Source organism: Humulus lupulus, chromosome 9 (assembly GCF_963169125.1).
Source record: "Humulus lupulus chromosome 9, drHumLupu1.1, whole genome shotgun sequence".
In the NCBI taxonomy this organism is placed as follows: Eukaryota; Viridiplantae; Streptophyta; class Magnoliopsida; order Rosales; family Cannabaceae; genus Humulus; species Humulus lupulus.
The window spans coordinates 5408758-5426930 of NC_084801.1; the positions used below are offsets into that span (position 1 = coordinate 5408758).

The 18173-nt window shown below is 31.6% G+C and overlaps 2 protein-coding genes and 1 pseudogene across 2 annotated transcripts; all 3 read right to left on the reverse strand.

Annotated features, from left to right (window-relative positions):
* Nucleotides 1-711: 711 nt before the first annotated feature.
* On the reverse strand, nt 712-2498 carry LOC133799313 (xyloglucan endotransglucosylase/hydrolase 2-like). Its single transcript, XM_062237333.1, has 3 exons — nt 2175-2498; nt 1884-2077; nt 712-1297 (listed from the first exon to the last, which is right to left on the reverse strand). The coding sequence occupies exons 1-3, from the start codon at nt 2496-2498 to the stop codon at nt 901-903; spliced, it is 915 nt and encodes a 304-aa protein (XP_062093317.1). The 3' UTR covers nt 712-900.
* Nucleotides 2499-5282: 2784 nt separating this feature from the next.
* Nucleotides 5283-8493, reverse strand: LOC133802362 (protein SRG1-like). Its single transcript, XM_062240662.1, has 4 exons — nt 8042-8493; nt 7318-7565; nt 6620-6944; nt 5283-5738 (listed from the first exon to the last, which is right to left on the reverse strand). The coding sequence occupies exons 1-4, from the start codon at nt 8321-8323 to the stop codon at nt 5484-5486; spliced, it is 1110 nt and encodes a 369-aa protein (XP_062096646.1). The 5' UTR covers nt 8324-8493; the 3' UTR covers nt 5283-5483.
* A 2276-nt stretch (nt 8494-10769) lies between these two features.
* LOC133802364 (protein SRG1-like) overlaps nt 10770-18173 on the reverse strand; it is a 40418-nt pseudogene continuing 33014 nt past the window's right edge.

Below are 18173 nucleotides of genomic sequence, written 5' to 3' on the forward strand. Positions count from 1 at the left end.
GAGAACCAAATGGGAGAGAAGAGAGGAAGAAATGAGAAAAGAGAGAGAGAGATATCGTGAGAGAGAGAAATGAGAGAGTGTGAGAGAGTTTTGTGTATTTATGATTATGCTAATCTATTTTTTATATTCTATGAAATTATCATATTTTAAATTATTTTTTTCAAAACATACCATATTTTATATAATTATTTTTTTCTCATAAATATTGAAACTGTGTTTATTTTTCCCTAAATTTCTCTTATATTTATAAATTTATATATATATGATTCAATTTTCAGAACAAGCGAGAATAATAACAATATGGTTCAATATGAATGATAAATAATGTTTAATGGGATATGAAAATGTATCCTCAAGACAACACATTATTGGAAGTAACGTGAATTATCATAAAGATTATGATGAAAAGTCTTCATAGACATAACTATATGTACAATCAGATTTGTCGATTAAGCATATAATTAATAAGTTTGAAGAAAGGGTATAATTATTGCATCTTTTTTAAAAAAAAAAAAAAAAAGTGAATTTTTGGTATTTTTAAAAGTATATAAATTAATAAACAAAAATTAATAACTCGTTACATATTTAGATCAGCCCCTTCAAAAAATTTGTTCGGCAAAGGTTATTACTTTTAAGCTAAAATTGTAACTAAACATTTTTTAACAATAATAATTCATTAATATATTAAGAATCTCAATTTATCACATGATATTGGTCCAAAATGCATAAAAAAGATGTAATATTTTAAGGACCCTAGATAAAATTAATTACAAACTCCACTTAATTTAATTATACCTCTTTTTACAAACAAAACATGCATACAAACATACATAAATTCATTTTCACAAACTTTTTTACTTCACAATTTTTTTTTCGCTTTTATAGGTTCGATTTGCTAGGCTAGAACTTAGTAAAACGACATTCCCTTGGGAGGCCTTGAGGGAATCGTTTGAGATCATTGCAATAGTTGTAAATCATGTAGTACTTTTGCACCCACCTAAGCCTCCTTCTGCCGCGGGGGTCGAGCCCTCGTGGCACCGATGCATTGGCGAATGACTTGGCAGTGCACGGGGGCGATGATGGAGACGCCACGCAAGCGTTGGCGACGTTGAAGTTCCGGTAGTAGGCTTTGAAGGGAGCCTTGGACCAATCGGTCTTCACTAAGCCTCCTCTTGTGGCCCATTGGTCAGCATTCCATAGACTCGAGTATAGCTTCATTGGTTGCTTGTTGGGGAATGGTACTCCTCTTCTTTCCTCGTTGTTGAATACTCTTATGGGAGTGTTGTCCACCATGAATCTACTCATGTAATAAATTAAAAATAAAAAGTGTTTGGTTAAACACTCACTAGTGATTATATATCATATTTTTTTAATTTTCACAATTTCGAGATCATGTTATAAAAATAATGTGACACTACATGTCTCGCTTCTATAGTATTAGTATACGTTTACAATTTATTAATAAAGTTAGATTGGATCAGTTCCTAATTGAATTTTTAGAATATCATCCAATAACCGATCAAATCCAATTAACATCAATTTTTTGAATCCAATCAAACTTTATTACATAATTAGACAACCCCCACAAATTTTAATTGTGCTTATATTCACCTCTTCTCATCAATGGACTCCTGACGTATACAAAGGAGTACAGTTCGATCAATAAATTCATACCTCTCTACCTCTTTATTTATTTTTTAGATGTTTGAATTTTTCAAAACTACGTGGATATGCATAAAAAAATGTTATCCCCACTTAGATCTTCAGATAACTTTTACTTGTTGAAATAACAATTACCATTCAAAACTTCGAATATTTTTTTAAAAAAAATGAACATCATCAAATTAAAGATATATACATAATAAATAAATACAAAATCTTACATGATGTTGTGAGGGTTCCAAACAATGGAGTAGGTGTGGAAATTCTTGGTGGGGTCAAACCATAGGTAGAATTGTTGCTCTCTCTCTCCTTTTCCTTGTGTGTACACATTCGTGTGAACTATGTAAGGCTCTCCACTCACATTCCCCAAGAACTCAAAATCAATTTCATCATGATTTCCTCCTTCCGAAGATAGCTATATATATATATATATAACACGGTTCATTAATTGATGTTATAATAATAAATGTCTGTCAAAGTTGGATGTATTAAGTAGTAGTAGAGGTGCATACATAGTAGGCGGTGACGGTGCCGGCGGAGTTGCCGGCGACGAGCTTAAGTTGCATGTCGATTCTACCAAAGAGGTATTGTCTCTTGGAAGTGAAACCAGAGCCAGAAATGGTGTCGAGAGAGAGGGTGAGAAGCTTGCCTCCGTCGAGTATTTTGGCTCGGTGGCCACCCCATGTCAACTCCAACTCTTCAAACAAGTTCCCATTGCCCAAAGTAGATGGTGATTTTAATAGCACTATCAACACAAATATGATCACTACTACTCCATTTGAACTACTACTACTGCTGTTACTATAGCCAGCTCTCATCATCATCATCATCATCATCTTTATCAAGGAGAATATTTCAACTATATATGTACCAAGTGGATATGATATGAAGGAGTTGTTGATCGAGTTTGGTAGATGGTGTCTATATATACATATTAAATTGTAATGTAAAGTTAGTGATGAAACTTGTACTGTTTATATATTTAATATATGTATATTATATATATAGAAAGTTAGATATTGTTATGAGAGGAATGAGCTGGCAATGGGAAGGATATAGCTCAGCAGAAGATTTGTCTCGGAGCTGTGCATGGAGGGGTGCTATTTTATATCTACAACACTATATATGAGTTGAAACTCTATAATTAGTTATAGCTCAGTAGAAGTTTTGTCTCGGAGCTGTATGGAGTGTTGTTATTTGACATCTTAAGATGTACAACACCATATGAGGTGACACTTCATAATTTGTTATAGCTAGTTTTTTCTCGAAACTGCATAGAGTGTTGCTATTTGACACCTTGAAGTGTCCAATTCCATATGAAGTGACACTTCATAATTAGTTAACGATACCTCATAATACTTATTAAATAATTCAAATATATGAGACTCAATATTGAAATTTACTAATAACGATACGCCACTTTTTTGTGATGTTGGGCACACAAGTTTTACTTAATAATTCTCTATTAATTATGATTATGACAATGATTACTCTTATCTACATTATACTCTTTGTCTGGGAGCTGCATGTGTTGACAAATTAATATACATATATATATATATATGAGTTAAGATTGTGTTATAAAATAGGGTATACCTAGTGTAGTGTAGTATATAAACATTTATTTTTATTCTTTTTGAGCTTTGGTTTAATACCTAATTAATAATATGTCAATTTTTTTCGTATGGTAAAAAGTTCTCTTTAAAACTCCTCATAGAGCAAAACTTATTGGGTAGAAGAAAGTTAAAAAGAAAAAAGATTGTATAACATATATCAAAAATCAAATTTAAGTGATTAATCTCTTATTAATAATTATTAAGAAGTTATTTTTTGGGGATGAGTGAGTTTTATCAAAGCTGAATGATTTTATTTTACTTACAAACTACTACACATTTCTATTACATTCGAGAAATTATATTAAATATAGAATAATTTTAAAATTAAAAAAAAAAAAAAGTGGTGAATCATACTCTATTTTCACTTTTTGAGTGTAAGTGTCACAATTATATAGAGTTATAATAACACTAATATTATATAGAGAGAGTTGATAGTATAGTATTTATGCTATGGATTTATACATTCTTGTGGGCCACCGCATGTTATGGATTTTTGTACCTAAGCGGCGGAGGTCTTTCCCTCCGCCACCTCCGCCGCTTCCACCACATATAGTCACCCACTCAATAAATTTTGTCTTTTATTCTTCATACCATGAATTTTATATTTTTAGTAAACTTCCATTTTTGGATGTATATAATAAATAAATAGGACAAAAACAATTTTTGGTACTATACATAAATTTATATTTTTTTATAAAAAAAAATTGCCTTCTCAAGTCTCAATTCCTCCTAAAGTCAATCAAGTCAATATATAACATTTGAAGTTATATTTAATACCCAAATCTTAAGATTTTCTTTTAATTAATGTTAAGATTGAAAATCTTGGATATTAATCAAAGCAATTAATAGTATATTTTATGTGTGGTGTTAGTGATTAATTAACTTAGCAAGATCTTTGGCTTTTGAAGCGTTTGGGCCAACGCATTATTGCATATAGTTTGGCTTTGCTTTTGAGTTTAGGTTAGAATAAAATTAAAATAATTATAAAAGATTAATGACTTCATGACTGAGCAAAGTAGTATTGGGAAATACAAGATCACACGTGAATTTGCAGAGTTTTTAATTAAAGAATGGTTTATATACTTTTAAACAGTGTATTTTATTTTATTATTTTTTTCGATTTTGTGTTTTGATAAAAAAAAATTTAAACCCTATTTTTTTGTAAAATTGTTTAAATAAATCCTTAAATTAAATTTTGATGAAGAAAAAATTAAATATAATAATACCGTTGTTAGGTAAAATAATTTTATTTTTGTTTTAAATTATTAATTTGATAAATTATTTGTAATTTTAACTCAAAAAACTTTAACCAAAATCGAGTTTAGAGTTCTATTTGAACTATTTTATAAAATATAGAATCTAAAAAATTATTTGTCAAAATACAAGGTCTAAACAGGTAATTTAACAAAACACAGAGTACAAAAAAAATATAAATTCGTTAAAGAATACTACCTTTTCTTTTATGAGTCCACATAATTTTGTTTTCTTCCACTGATCTGCATTGAATTTTCTAAATATGTAGTCTCCCCCTTTTGAATGCCATATAAATATACTAGATTAAATTATTTTTTTATTTTAAAAAAGACAAATTTGGTGAACGACATTAATTCGTCCAAAAACGACATCTTTTGTTGAAAACGACATCTTTTCGATAAAGCGAGAACTTTTCAAGAAAAATACATCAAAAACGACATATTGAAGAGAAAACGACATACCAACAAGATCAAACTACTCAGAAATGGAATCACTAATGTCAGATTAAGGAACTACTAACTAAGCACCCTCTATAAATAAAAGGACTATTCATTGTAAGGAGGGAGAACAATTTAATACTCAAACTACACTAAGCTGAGTTTACAGACGATTAATATAAATTTGTGTCTATTACTTTACTTTTCAATAAAGGATATGTAACAAGTAGAGATTTGAACTAGCAAGCTTCATTATATAAATATATTACATATATGTATATATAAATATATTATTCATATATGTTGTATGACATTTTGTTAAATCACTCACTACAATGTTGTAGTGGTTCTGCTTCTGCAGTTCATTAATTAGGTTGTAAATTCTCTTACAAAACAAAATAGAACCGAATATATACTACCATAGAAGGCTCTTGATTATACAATTGAATGTCAACTAAACGGAAAGTTCCTCGTTCCTACAAACATTTTATTTTAGAGATGTTCATCTGACATTTTATTCTTTGTTCTCCATTTTCATGAAATCAAGGTAGGACTTACCGCTGAGCTTTCGAGCGAAGAATTCCTTGTGGTAACTCTCTAGGGGGACTCGTCGGAATATTGCTGGGTTCTCAGGGCCAATAATGCTAGGAGCAGGTCCCAATTCCAAGTCTAGCTTGGAACTGTAGAATGTAGCAACTGATAGCCTCTCTTTTGATGAGTTTACAATTGCTCTATGCTCAATACTCTTGTACATGCCATTGCTCAAAATCTGCCAGAGAAAACAACTCAATGTCATTAAAAAAAAAAAAAAAAAAGCACTGTCAATATTATCTCAATTCTTAATCCAATAAAAACAAAACAAACTATGTATATTGCTATAGTATAATAGGATTTATACATTTTTGGACCCTGTGTTTTAACAAATTCTTTTTTAGACCTGTATTTTGTAAAATGTTTCAAATAGACCCTTAAACTCAATTTTGATGAAGAAAAAATTGAATATTACAATACAGTATTTAAGCAGAAGAATTTTATTTTTGTTCTGAATTGTTAGTTTGGTGAATAATTTGTGATTTCAGTTGAGAAAATTTTGATCAAAATCAGGTTTAGGGTTCTATTTGAACCATTTTACAAAACATATGGTTCAAAAAGTAATTTGTCAAAACACAAGGTCCAAACAGGCAATAGAACAAAACATAGGTCCAAAAATATATAAACCCTACTTTGGTAGGTTCTTAAAACTGAAATTAAGTAGTTCAAAATAAGCTACATAACTACAGAGACCAGTGGTGGTGTTACAATACATTTCTCACAAGATGTTAATTTCATTAAGGTCTTTTTACCAATTATCTTCAGCTAGCAAAAACTATGTGCTGTTACATTCTGGTATCTTGTTTAAATTTCTAGTGTGTCAGTGACAATTAACTTGAGAAATGCTTGTCATTTTTTGCTTTTCTGGGCAAATGAAAACATGAGAAGATTTTACAGACAACAGATGCCTCCTAATGCAAAATGTCTAGCATGGGCATTCAATACTTTACAAAGCTTATACGATCAGAATACGCTAGCAGATACAATAGTACTTCCATGTCTTTAAAGTTGACAACCTTATAAGGAAATTATAGCAGCTCAAATGTGATATAATTGTACCTCCATGATATCTCCAATGTTGACAACCAAAGCATTTGGAAGTGGTTTCACAGAAACCCATCTTCCTTCCTTTCGGATTTGAAGCCCTTCGGTATCATTGAGCTGGAAAAGGATTGTAAGAGCATCAGCATCAGAATGAGGAGTAAATCCAATAGCCAAATCTGGTTCAGGGCATGGAGGGTAGTAATTCATCCTAATTGACTGAAATCCTTCACCAAACAAATCTCTCATTTCCTCACCATCCATCTTCAAAGCTTTAGCCATATGTTCTAAAATCACCATAGCTAGCTTTTTCACTTCCATCGAATAAGCTTCCATAGTGTTTCTGCAACCAAACTCAAAAACAAACATAATAATTAACAGAGAGTTTCAAAGACTTTTGTCAAAATCATAGCAGTGGAAGAAAGAGACAAACTGATAGGATAGACCTGTCTATTGGTTAGCCAAACAGTGCAAGAACAAGGAAAATGATAGAAAATCTCCTCTGTATTGCAATACCAGGTTTTCGAGAGCCTGGTCTCTCCCACTTTTATTCTCTACCCCACTGGTCATACCATGTACCTTACTCCCACCCAAACTAACCTCACATAACTAACTCATACCCGACCCTACTACAAATTATCAGCTGCTGCTATTCCACCTTAAGTCTTCCTATTTCTTCTAGCATATACATATGTAAGGGGTGGCCTATCACAAACCTGAGTTCCATTGGAAGCTTTTCGAAGAGCTGAGTCTTCCTCAAGCTGAGTGGTAGTGTGGTTATGTAGAACATGTCAGACCAATCTAACTTCTGCTCCTCTGATACAACAAACAACTGCCCAAAACCCTCATGGTTGTCTGGCTGCTGCCACAACCTCTTCTTTTCCTCGTAAGGAAGTTTGAAGAAATTCTCAACCTCTGCCCTGAACTTTTCCAGCAATGAAGCACTAATCCCATGATTTACAACCTACAACAGCTAGAGGAAAACGAGTCAACTCATACCAGCAAAAACAAATTGAAACGACTTAACAAAGTAGCAAACTTGTTATGAAAAAACAACCAAAGCTTACAAGGCAGGATGCCTCTTTTTCATCTCATTCATGAAAGTCCTTTGTAGATTCCACTATATTATGGTCCATCTTCCTTATTCCTACTTGCTTACATATCATTAGACCACTGTTAAAATCAATAATCGAAAGCCAATATAATCTTATAAAGTCTCTTCATTTCCTTTATTTTCTGCTTATATTATCACTTTTATTACACTATATACATGTGTTTTTCTTCGACCCTTTAACACATTAACAACATAATACACACAAAAAAATATATATATACAGTAAACTTCAAGTGGGCAAATGGGTTCTTCGGGTTCTAAGCTGAAACATAAAAAAAAAAATTTTAAAAAAAAACTGGACTTTGGACATAATCACTCCTTATTACCTGGAAAAATCCCCACTCTCGACAAGCGGAGTGTAGTATCTGAAATTCAGAGTCAGTGTATTCCTTCGTAGCCAAACGGTGGATATCAACGACGGGTATTGACGGAGACGACGATAGATCGGAGACGAGCGGAGATTCTTGAAGGCAGTGGGAGTACCGTGGAGGAAGCTGGAGCAATGGCTGTTTGGCTAGCTCCTGAACACTTGGCACTATTAAAGATTTGCCGAAGTTAACGATTTCTGCTTCGGACTCTACTGGCTCCTCCACCAACACCTTCGCCATGGCTGCCCAGTAAGGTTGAGGTTGATAACTGTTATCAAGTCTCTTGTATTTTTTTAGCCAATGGTTGACGTTATTTTGTCGTTTTTGTGTGAGTTGTCGTTTTTTAGTGTTTCTCTCGTTCTTCTGTTGTTGTCGTTTTTAATTTTTATGTCGTTTTAGTGTGAGTTGTCGTTTTTAAGAATAATCGTAGACAATAGACATGCTGCAAAAAAACCAATAGTCCGGGATACAACGACAAAAATATAAAAACGACAAAAATTCATGAAACGACGAATGTAATGAAAACGACAATATTTATAAAAACGACATTAATTTTATAAAACGACACTATTTTTTTTAATGGACAACATTTACGTCGTTCATGTCCTCAGTACACCGAATTTTTTATGAGTCCAACCATATATTTCTATAAAACGCTATAATTATTTCCTTATTCAATATAATGTTATTTACTTCTTTTTTTTTTTTTTTGAAATGATAGATTTATAACTTGTTATAAGAAATTGAGATTTAACCTTCTGGAGGTAATTTATCTAAATCTCAACTGATTCTGTTAATTGTTTGTTAGGTTCTCAACTGTCATAACAGTCTTATTGACTTATGTTAATTGAGTCATTGGTCTATAAAATGACAACTTCACTCCACTCCAGTTACTAGAACAAGATAAAAACAGATGAAACAAGAAAAACACTAGAAGAGAAGAGAGAGCTCAAGTGTGGAAATCAAGATTGAGTATTGCGAAAGGTTGTGATTGCTGGATTTCAGGAACTGTATTGAGAAATACAACTGTTGGGAAAGTGCTTGCGAGAGGAAAGCACCTATGAGATTGAGTGTTTAGATTGTTAGCTCCAAGATTGTTCTAAGAAGCTCGATAGAAGATTTGTACTTATTTCGTTGATTGAATAAAGAAGAGATAGCGGTTCTTAAAATTGGATTAGGTTCAAGATCACATTAATCTTGTTCTGAACCAGTATATATACTTGTGTCAATTTATGCTTTTATGTTTTTAGTTTTCTAACTATTTAATTATTAATAATAGTTTTACTGATTTGTATTCTTAGTTTCATCTCTCATTCACTCAAATTCATCTGAAGTTCTTCAATTAGTAAATCTATATTTATTTCCTACAAACCTATCTAGCAAAAACAATTAAAAGTAAACGGACTTAAAAACTGAAACCATATATGTAAAATGCTTCATTTTTAGTTACACTTAAATAATCTTGTAGAAGATCACATATGGTTGATGGTTATAATCAATAAATTAACACAACTTTCGTACACTGAATTATTATTGGAAATATTATTAATAAAAAATGTAATGCAACTCTTAATATAAGGTATATGTCTCTTCTATATAATAAGTGTGTAGATAACAGAAATTCTTGGTTTTAACGGTTTTTTATTTTTTTAATGTTAATTTTAACGAAATATTCTTATATTTAACAGAATATTATTATATTTAACGGTAGTTTGTAAACACTTAAACTTAAATAAAATAAAATAAATAATTAAAATAAGATATTTTTGAGATATTTTATAATGATAATTATTTAAAAATAATAAATAATTAAATAAATTAAAATAGAATATTTTTCATATATTTTACAATAATAATTATTTTAAAATAATAAATAATTAAATAAATTAAAATATGATATTTTTGAGATATTTTACCATAATAATTATTTAAGAATAATAAAATCATACGTTTTATAACTTAAATAAAATTTAATTAAACTTCAACTCACTTATTAGAATAATATCATATTAAACATATAATATAATCTACTGTGAATTAGCAACAAATTATTATTTTTTGTTAAAAAATCTAGCAAGAAACTTAAATTTAAAATCTACGTATAATATTTAATATTACATTAAATATATAATATATAATCTAATGTTGTCACTTCCAAATTCGAAAACTAGAACAAATATAAACTTAAACAAAATTAAATAAATTATTTAATTAAAATAGGATATTTATTTCAAAATTTATATGATATTAATATAAATATAATAAAAATAATTAATAAATTTTATATATAAAACTAAGCAAACGTGCATATTGCACGTTGTTGGTATCTAGTATATATATATATTTCCATTTAACTAAACATAAAATAAGAAATTAAACATAATAAGATAGATATCTTAATAATTGTAATATCGTATTTATAAAATCATACCTCAAAGAATACTATCCTTTTGAATGTCATATAAATAAATACTACTTAACATTATTAAAAAGAAGCAAAAAAATGACACAATTTAGGGGGACGACATTAATTCATCAAAAAACAACTTGCAAGAAAACGACATCTTGAAGAGAAAACGAAATATCAACTAGATCAAACTATTCAGAAATGGAATCACTAATGTAAGATTAAGGAACTAAAAGGACTATTCATTGTAAGGAAGGAGAACAATTTTATACTCAAACTACACTAAGCTGAGTTTAGGAGCCGATTAATATAAATTTGTGTCTACTAACACTTTTTAATACACAAATTTGCTATGTAACAAGTACAGATTTCAACTAGCAAGTTTGTAGAATATACATATATATATACAGGCTTGTAAACTATTTTACTAAGTAAAACAGAACCATATCTATACCTATAAAAAGCTCTTGATTATACATTTGAATATCAAGTAAAGGTAAAGTTGCTAGTTCCTACAAACATATTTTTTTCTTTAAGTAAACAAGAGATATTTATCTGACATTTTAATCTTTGTTCTCCACTTTCATGAAATCAAGGTAGGACTTACCACTGAGCTTTCGAGCGAAGAATTCCTTGAAGTAAATCTCAAGGGGGACTCGTCGAAAGATCGCTGGGTTCTCAGGACCAATAATGCTTGGGGCAGGTCCTATTTCCTAGTCTAGCTTGGTACTATAGAATGTAGCAACCGATAGCCTCTCTTTTGATGAGTTTACAATTGCTCTATGCTCAATGCTCTTGTACATGCCATTGCTCACAATCTGCCAGAGAAAACAACTTAATATTCGAAAAAAGCAATGTCAATTTTATCTCAACTCTTAATTCAATAAAAACATAATCCTTGGCAGGTTCTTAAAGCAAAACTTAAGTAACTCAAAATAAGCTGCATAACTATATAGACTAGTAGTGTCACAATACATTTCTTACAAGTTTGTTTGATTTCATTAAAGTATTTTTACAAATTATCTTCAACTAGCAAAAGCTATGTACTAACTACTTTCTGGCATCTTCATTGAATTTCTAGTCTGACAATGACAATTAACTTAACAAATGCCTGTCATTTTTAGGTTTTTACTGGCAACAAATGCTTCCTAATGCAAAATGTCTAACATGGGCATTCAATACTTTACTAAGCTTATATAATCAAGAAATCCTAAAGTCATCCCATTTGGGCTGAAGTTTTCTTAATCAGGATATGCTACCAGATATAATAGTACTTCCATGACATCTCCAATGTTGACAATCAAATGTGATATAATTGTACCTCCATGACATCTCCAATGTTGACAATCAAAGAATTTGGAAGTGGTTTCACAGAAACCCATCTTCCATCCTTTCGAATTTGAAGCCCATCGACATCAATGAGCTGGAAGAGGATTGTGAGAGCAACAGAATCAGAATGAGGAGTAAGCCCAATAGCCAAATCTGGTTCAGGGCATGGAGGATAGTAATTCATCCTAATTGACTGAACTCCTTCACCGAACAAATCTCTCAATTCCTCACCATCCATCTTCAAAGCCTTTGCCATGTGATCTAAAATCACCATAGCTAGCCTTTTCACTTCCATTGAGTAAGCTTCCATAGTGTTTCTGCAACCAGATTTCATGTATTAAAACTTCACTTATGTCAAAAATCATAGCAGTGGAAGGGAAAGACAAACCTGAGTTCCATTGGAAGCTTTTCGAAGAGCTGAGTCCTCCTCAAGTTGAGTGGCAGTGTGGTTATGAAGAATATGTCAGACTGTCAAGGGATGAGTCCATTAGTTGTAATTCGGTTACACAATTCTTGGTTTATTGACTGGTTATCAGTTACAAACCGTTAGGGAGGTTAGGGTTGTTAAGTTTGTACTGACTATATATATATACCTCTGTATTCCTGTAATTCATTCATTCAATAATACAATACAAATTTCTTCATTCTCCAATTATCTTTACAATCAGATTGTCTTGTTGTTCCCAATCTTCAAAAGCTGGATTAATGGTTTTGGTTGATGCATCGGCAGCAGTAAGAAATTGCTGTGGAGTTTGAGTGGAATCAAGAAATTTATGAAGACGACTACCTTTGATGGAAGCTAGGACTTGATGACGCCAAGGAAGAAAGTTGTGATCATCAAGCTTAATCGACAGAGAATGAGCAAAAGAAACAGGAGAAGTCTTCGGCAACGGAACGTGTTGATTGACGATTGGAGCATCATTCAATCTTGATGCAGTTTCAGTAGAAGAATCAGAAAGCTCCATTGATGAAAGAGAGAAGCTCTGATACCATGTAAAGATAATTGGAGAATGAAGAAATTTGTATTGTATTATTGAATGAATGAATTACAGGAATACAGAGGTATATATATATAGTCAGTACAAACTTAACAACCCTAACCTCCCTAACGGTTTGTAACTGATAACCAGTCAATAAACCAAGAATTGTGTAACCGAATTACAACTAATGGACTCATCCCTTGACACAGACCAATCTAACTTCTGCTCCTCTGATACAACAAACAACTGTCCAAAACCCTCTTGGTTGTCTGGCTGCTGCCACAACCTCTTCTTTTCTTCATAAGGAAGTCTGAAGAAATTCTCAACCTCTGCTCTGAACTTATCCAGCAAGGAAGTACTAATCCCATGATTTACAACCTACAACGAGTCAAGTCATACCGGCGGCACAAACAAACTGAAGCAAGTTGATAACACTTATAAGGCCTTGCTTTGAAAGCTTAAGCAGAAAACTTGTTATGAAAAACAACCAAAGGTCATGAAAGACCTTTGTAGATTCTGCTACAACTAGAGTCAAGTCATACCAGCACAAACCGAAAATAGTTAACAAAGTTGATAACACTTTTAAGGCCGCCCTTTGAATTTAGTAAAGTTGCAAACTTGTTATGAAAAACAACCAAAGCTTATAAGGCAAAATGCCTTTTCTTCTTCCCATTCATCAACGTCCTTTGTAGATTCCACTATATTATGCTCCATCTTCTTTATTCATACTTGCTTACATATCATTAGACCATTGCAAAAATCAATAATCGAAAGCCAGTATAATCTTATAAAGTCTCTTCATTTCCTTTATTTTATACTTATATCTTGCACTATACATGCGTTTTTCTTCGACCCTATAACACATTAACAATATAATACGCACAAAAATACAGGGGATTTGTTGAAAACTAGCCACTTATATGATTAGTTAACTAAAATTACCCTCTAATTATATTTTGTTTATTTCTACCCATTTTTCCCCCACACTTCCAAAAATGCCCTTGACCATTACCATTTTCTCTAACACCTTGCCAATCAATCCTAGCCTCCATGATCAGCACTGCACCACCACAACTCCACCACGAAACCAGCACAACTCCACCACAACGCCACCACACGTCCACCGCAGCTTTGCCATTGTCATCAATAGAGTCATTGACACCATAACCTTCTACGACGTTCTACAACCACGGTTCTGCCACCACAGCTCCACCACGAAGCCACCACACCTCCACCGCGCCTCCACTGCTGGTATAGTTATAGGAATAGGATTTTTTTTTTTACTGAGATATTGACATAAGAGCTGTTTGAAGTTTGATTCGTTACTTTTTCACGTGAACTATGCTTAATATATGTTTATATTTCAGTAATATATAAATGATTATTATAGATTCATAGCCTTTGTTAATGTATGCTTTGTTGCATCTTTATTCGAAATAAATTCTTACCGTATATACTGTGATGTATGCCATGTGTTTGTGAAAATGTCTGTGATATATATCTCTCTTATACATAATGAATACAATTGTCATCATACCATCATCACCATATATTTATAAAATTCAATACAAATGAAACTCAATTATTTGTCTTTGGCCTTGAGTAAGTTTTTCATGTTCGACAGCTACTCCTTGACAAACAAACAAATTTAATTTTTTTTAAAATTTTTTGAACTGTACAATCATACATATAAATTAGATTTTATTCTGACATTAAAGTTGAAGGTCTGTAGCTTGAACTCAAAGAAAGCTTTCGTTGATTGGCATGATTATGTTAGATATTATACTAAGGTTCTGTTAAATTAATTTAGAGTTTGTTTTTATATAACTGTTTACATAAATGAACAACTGTGTTTGGATAAAGCTGTTAAAAAATTGTTTTGGTGTATTATTCTGAGTTTGTTCTGTTTACATTTTGCTGGGTTTGGATAAAGATATTATACAAAGCTCAAAAGGTCAATCCATTACTTGATTAGAGCTTTTATCAAACACTTTCTATTCTTTAAAATGCTATGAGCCAAAAACATTAATCCTCTTCTTCAGCTTTCCCTTGATTCTTTTACTTTCTTAATTCTTCAATGCCTTCCGACACTTCTCACAGAAATGCTCCAGTGGTAGAATCTCCCGCCCCTCCAATGAAAACTCCTTTGTCTGGCTTCTTTGCCCTCACTGCTCAGCTATTGTAGAATACAGAAGGATTTGTTTGTCTTTACTAGCTTTGGCATATGTTATTGCACATTGTAGGTGAACAAGCAATCTAACCTTATCACCCAAAGTAAAGGGTTTTGAATTGGCAAGAATTATTTTATCTTCAGTATTTCTCAATTTTTGATTTTAGTATGTTTGTCTATGCAACAAGCAAGTCATTAAATTTTGCATAGCTCCTTTCCAGCTTGCTCAAATAATTTTCTTTAGCCTTCAATTCTTTCTTGGAACCTTCAAGCTTTGATTTTAGCCAAGTAGCTGAACTTTTCAAACTTAGCTGGGGTGTCTACAATTTACCAAACAAAATGCCATGAAACATTTGATCTAAGCCATTTAAGGCTTGCGGTTTAAATTTTAAAGCAAGTGGTTTAAATTTTAAGCATTGTGGTTTAAATTTAAAGCTTAATGGATTAAATTTCAAACTTAGGGGTTTAAAGATAGTTGGTTTATAATTTAAGCTTAAATGAATAAAAATTTATAAATTGTAGTTTAAATATGATGTCATTTAAGTCTTGTGGTTTAGATTTATAAATAGTGGTTTAAGTTTTAAGACATTTGGTTTAAAATTATAAAAAAATTATATTAGATTCATACATTACATTATATAGATTAAAATAGAGTATGTTTATAATTTAAGCCTAAATGAATAAAACTTAAACCTTGTGGATTAAATTTTGATGCCATTTAAGTTTAGTTGTTCATATTTTAAGTTTATTTCCAGCATCCTAAAAAATATGTTTTTGTTGTTCAGCACATTGAATCCTAATTTTAAGAACAATGTTGTAAATTAAGAAAGTATTAGTTTAAATTTTTAGCCATTGAATGTTTGAGGTTTAAATTTTGTTGTAAAATAACATTATTATCTTCATCTTCACGATAAAACATCTTTTGCATTACTTTGATTCTTCTTATTGAGTCACAAATATTATTGACACTTAGTTTTGCAAAAATTGTGTTTGCCTTGAGATGAGTGAAGTTAAGGGAAAAAGTATATTGAATTGATTTTTTTTTTTTTAATTTCTATCCAAGATAAAGCAATAAGCTCTCATGGTTGTGTTATTTTTTATTGCAGGGAATGGATAAGATAATGTTATTTGTAGTTTTTAACGGAAGATGGAATGCAAACAACAAATACATTGATCATGAAGTGAAAATATTGATGGTGGAAAAGGATATCAAGTATGAGGAATTGGTAAACAAGATATACAAAGAGCTCAGATTGAATGAAAGATTGATTTCAACAAACTTGATTTTTGATGCAAATATGGATACAAGCAAAGGAATGAAGATAGAAAGTGATGAGAATTTACAAGTTTATCTAAACTTGAACAAGACTGTGGAAGAGTTGAAAAAATGTCCTCTCATCGTTGAAGTAGAACAGAGAAATCAAACCATTTCTTTGCCAAGAGAAGCTAGCATTCCATCTGCTTTAGCAAGCAATGCAACAAGTCAAAGTTTGACTCTCACAGACCCCAATACAAATACTGCAAGCACTAGCAAAATGAAGAGCGCCTCAACACAAGAATCCAACAAATTTACAGAACACGGGCAAGAAGCTCAATCACCTCTCCATGTGTTGCCGAATATGGAGATTGAAGACATAAGACTCAATTATGTTTTCAAGAATAAGACTGATCTAAAACATACACTTGCGAAAATAGCCATCAAGAAACACTTTCAGTACAGAATTCAAAAATCATGTTCAGAAGCATTTTGGGCAAAATGCATAGATGAGAATTGTGGCTGGTATGTACGTGCAAGAAGCTCAAAAGTATCAGAATACTTTCGAGTTATCAAAATACCATAAACACCACACATGCTCGTTAAATCACAGAAATTTTGAAAATAGACAAGCAAGTGCAAAAGTCATCAGTAGTTACTTCAAAGAGAAGTTTCGTGACCCAGGATCAACCTATCGACCAAGGCAAATAATAAGAGACATGAGAGATGAACATGGGGTAGGTGTAACATACAATAAAGCTTGGAGAGCAAAAACACTTGCAGCTGATGATGTTAGAGGGTCAAATGAGGAAAGTTATGCATTGTTGCCTTCATATTTGTATATGCTACAGTTGGCCAACCCAGGAACTATCACACGAGTATGTAAAGATGAAGAAAACAGGTATGAATAATATTTATGATTCGCATTCCTATATTAAAGGCTTTACTGATTACAATCCATATCTTACATCTCTAGGAATTGGTTGTTTTTTTAATTAAATTTTACAGGTTTAAATACATGTTTATTGCTTTTGGGGCTTCATTAGATGGATGGAAGCAATGTAGACCAGTTATAGTGGTAGATGGAACATTTTTAAAGACGAAATGTGGAGGTACACTGTATGCAGCTTGTGTTAAAGATGGAAACAATCAAATTTTTCCTCTCGCCTTTGGAATTGGGGATTCAGAAAATGACAATGCATGGATATGGTTCTTTACAAGACTAAAAGAAGCAATAGGAGAACGAGAAAACTTATGCATAGTATCTGACAGGCATATGTAATGACCCACTAATCTAGACTAATTGGACCATTATCGAAACTATACATGAAACTTACATTTTTACAAAAATACCATAATTTATTGAGTAACTTGAAAAATAAGAGTTATTTACAAAGAAACAGAATACTAAGAAGGATTATGGGATCCCATTGTTTTTAAAACAAAACATGATTTAAAATAAAAGACATTACATAATAATGCGGAAAATATACATAAAAACCATAAAAACATAAAAGGAGACTATATCCTCGAATCGAATAACGCTAGGCCCCTTGACTCCATTCATCATCGATACACATTCTCCAAGCGTCACGAATCTTTCTGCCTCTAAACTTATTTTCCTGCACATAAACAGAAAGGAGTGAGCCTAATGCCCAGTAAGGAAAATCTAACACAAAGTCACATACATAATTTCATAAGAAAACATAAAGACTTAACATAATACACATAACATACACTTATTATAATGGCCATTATTACTTGGGGTCCCATAGACTAAACAAGCATATGCCCATGGGATTAGTGGGGTCCTACTAGCTAAGTAGGTCATATGCCCATAACCCATTTGGGGTCTTGTTAGTCATATGGGTCATATGCCCAAGCCTACAAACATACACATATATCATAACACTTTTAATAACATAAAACATATAGATAACATAATCACA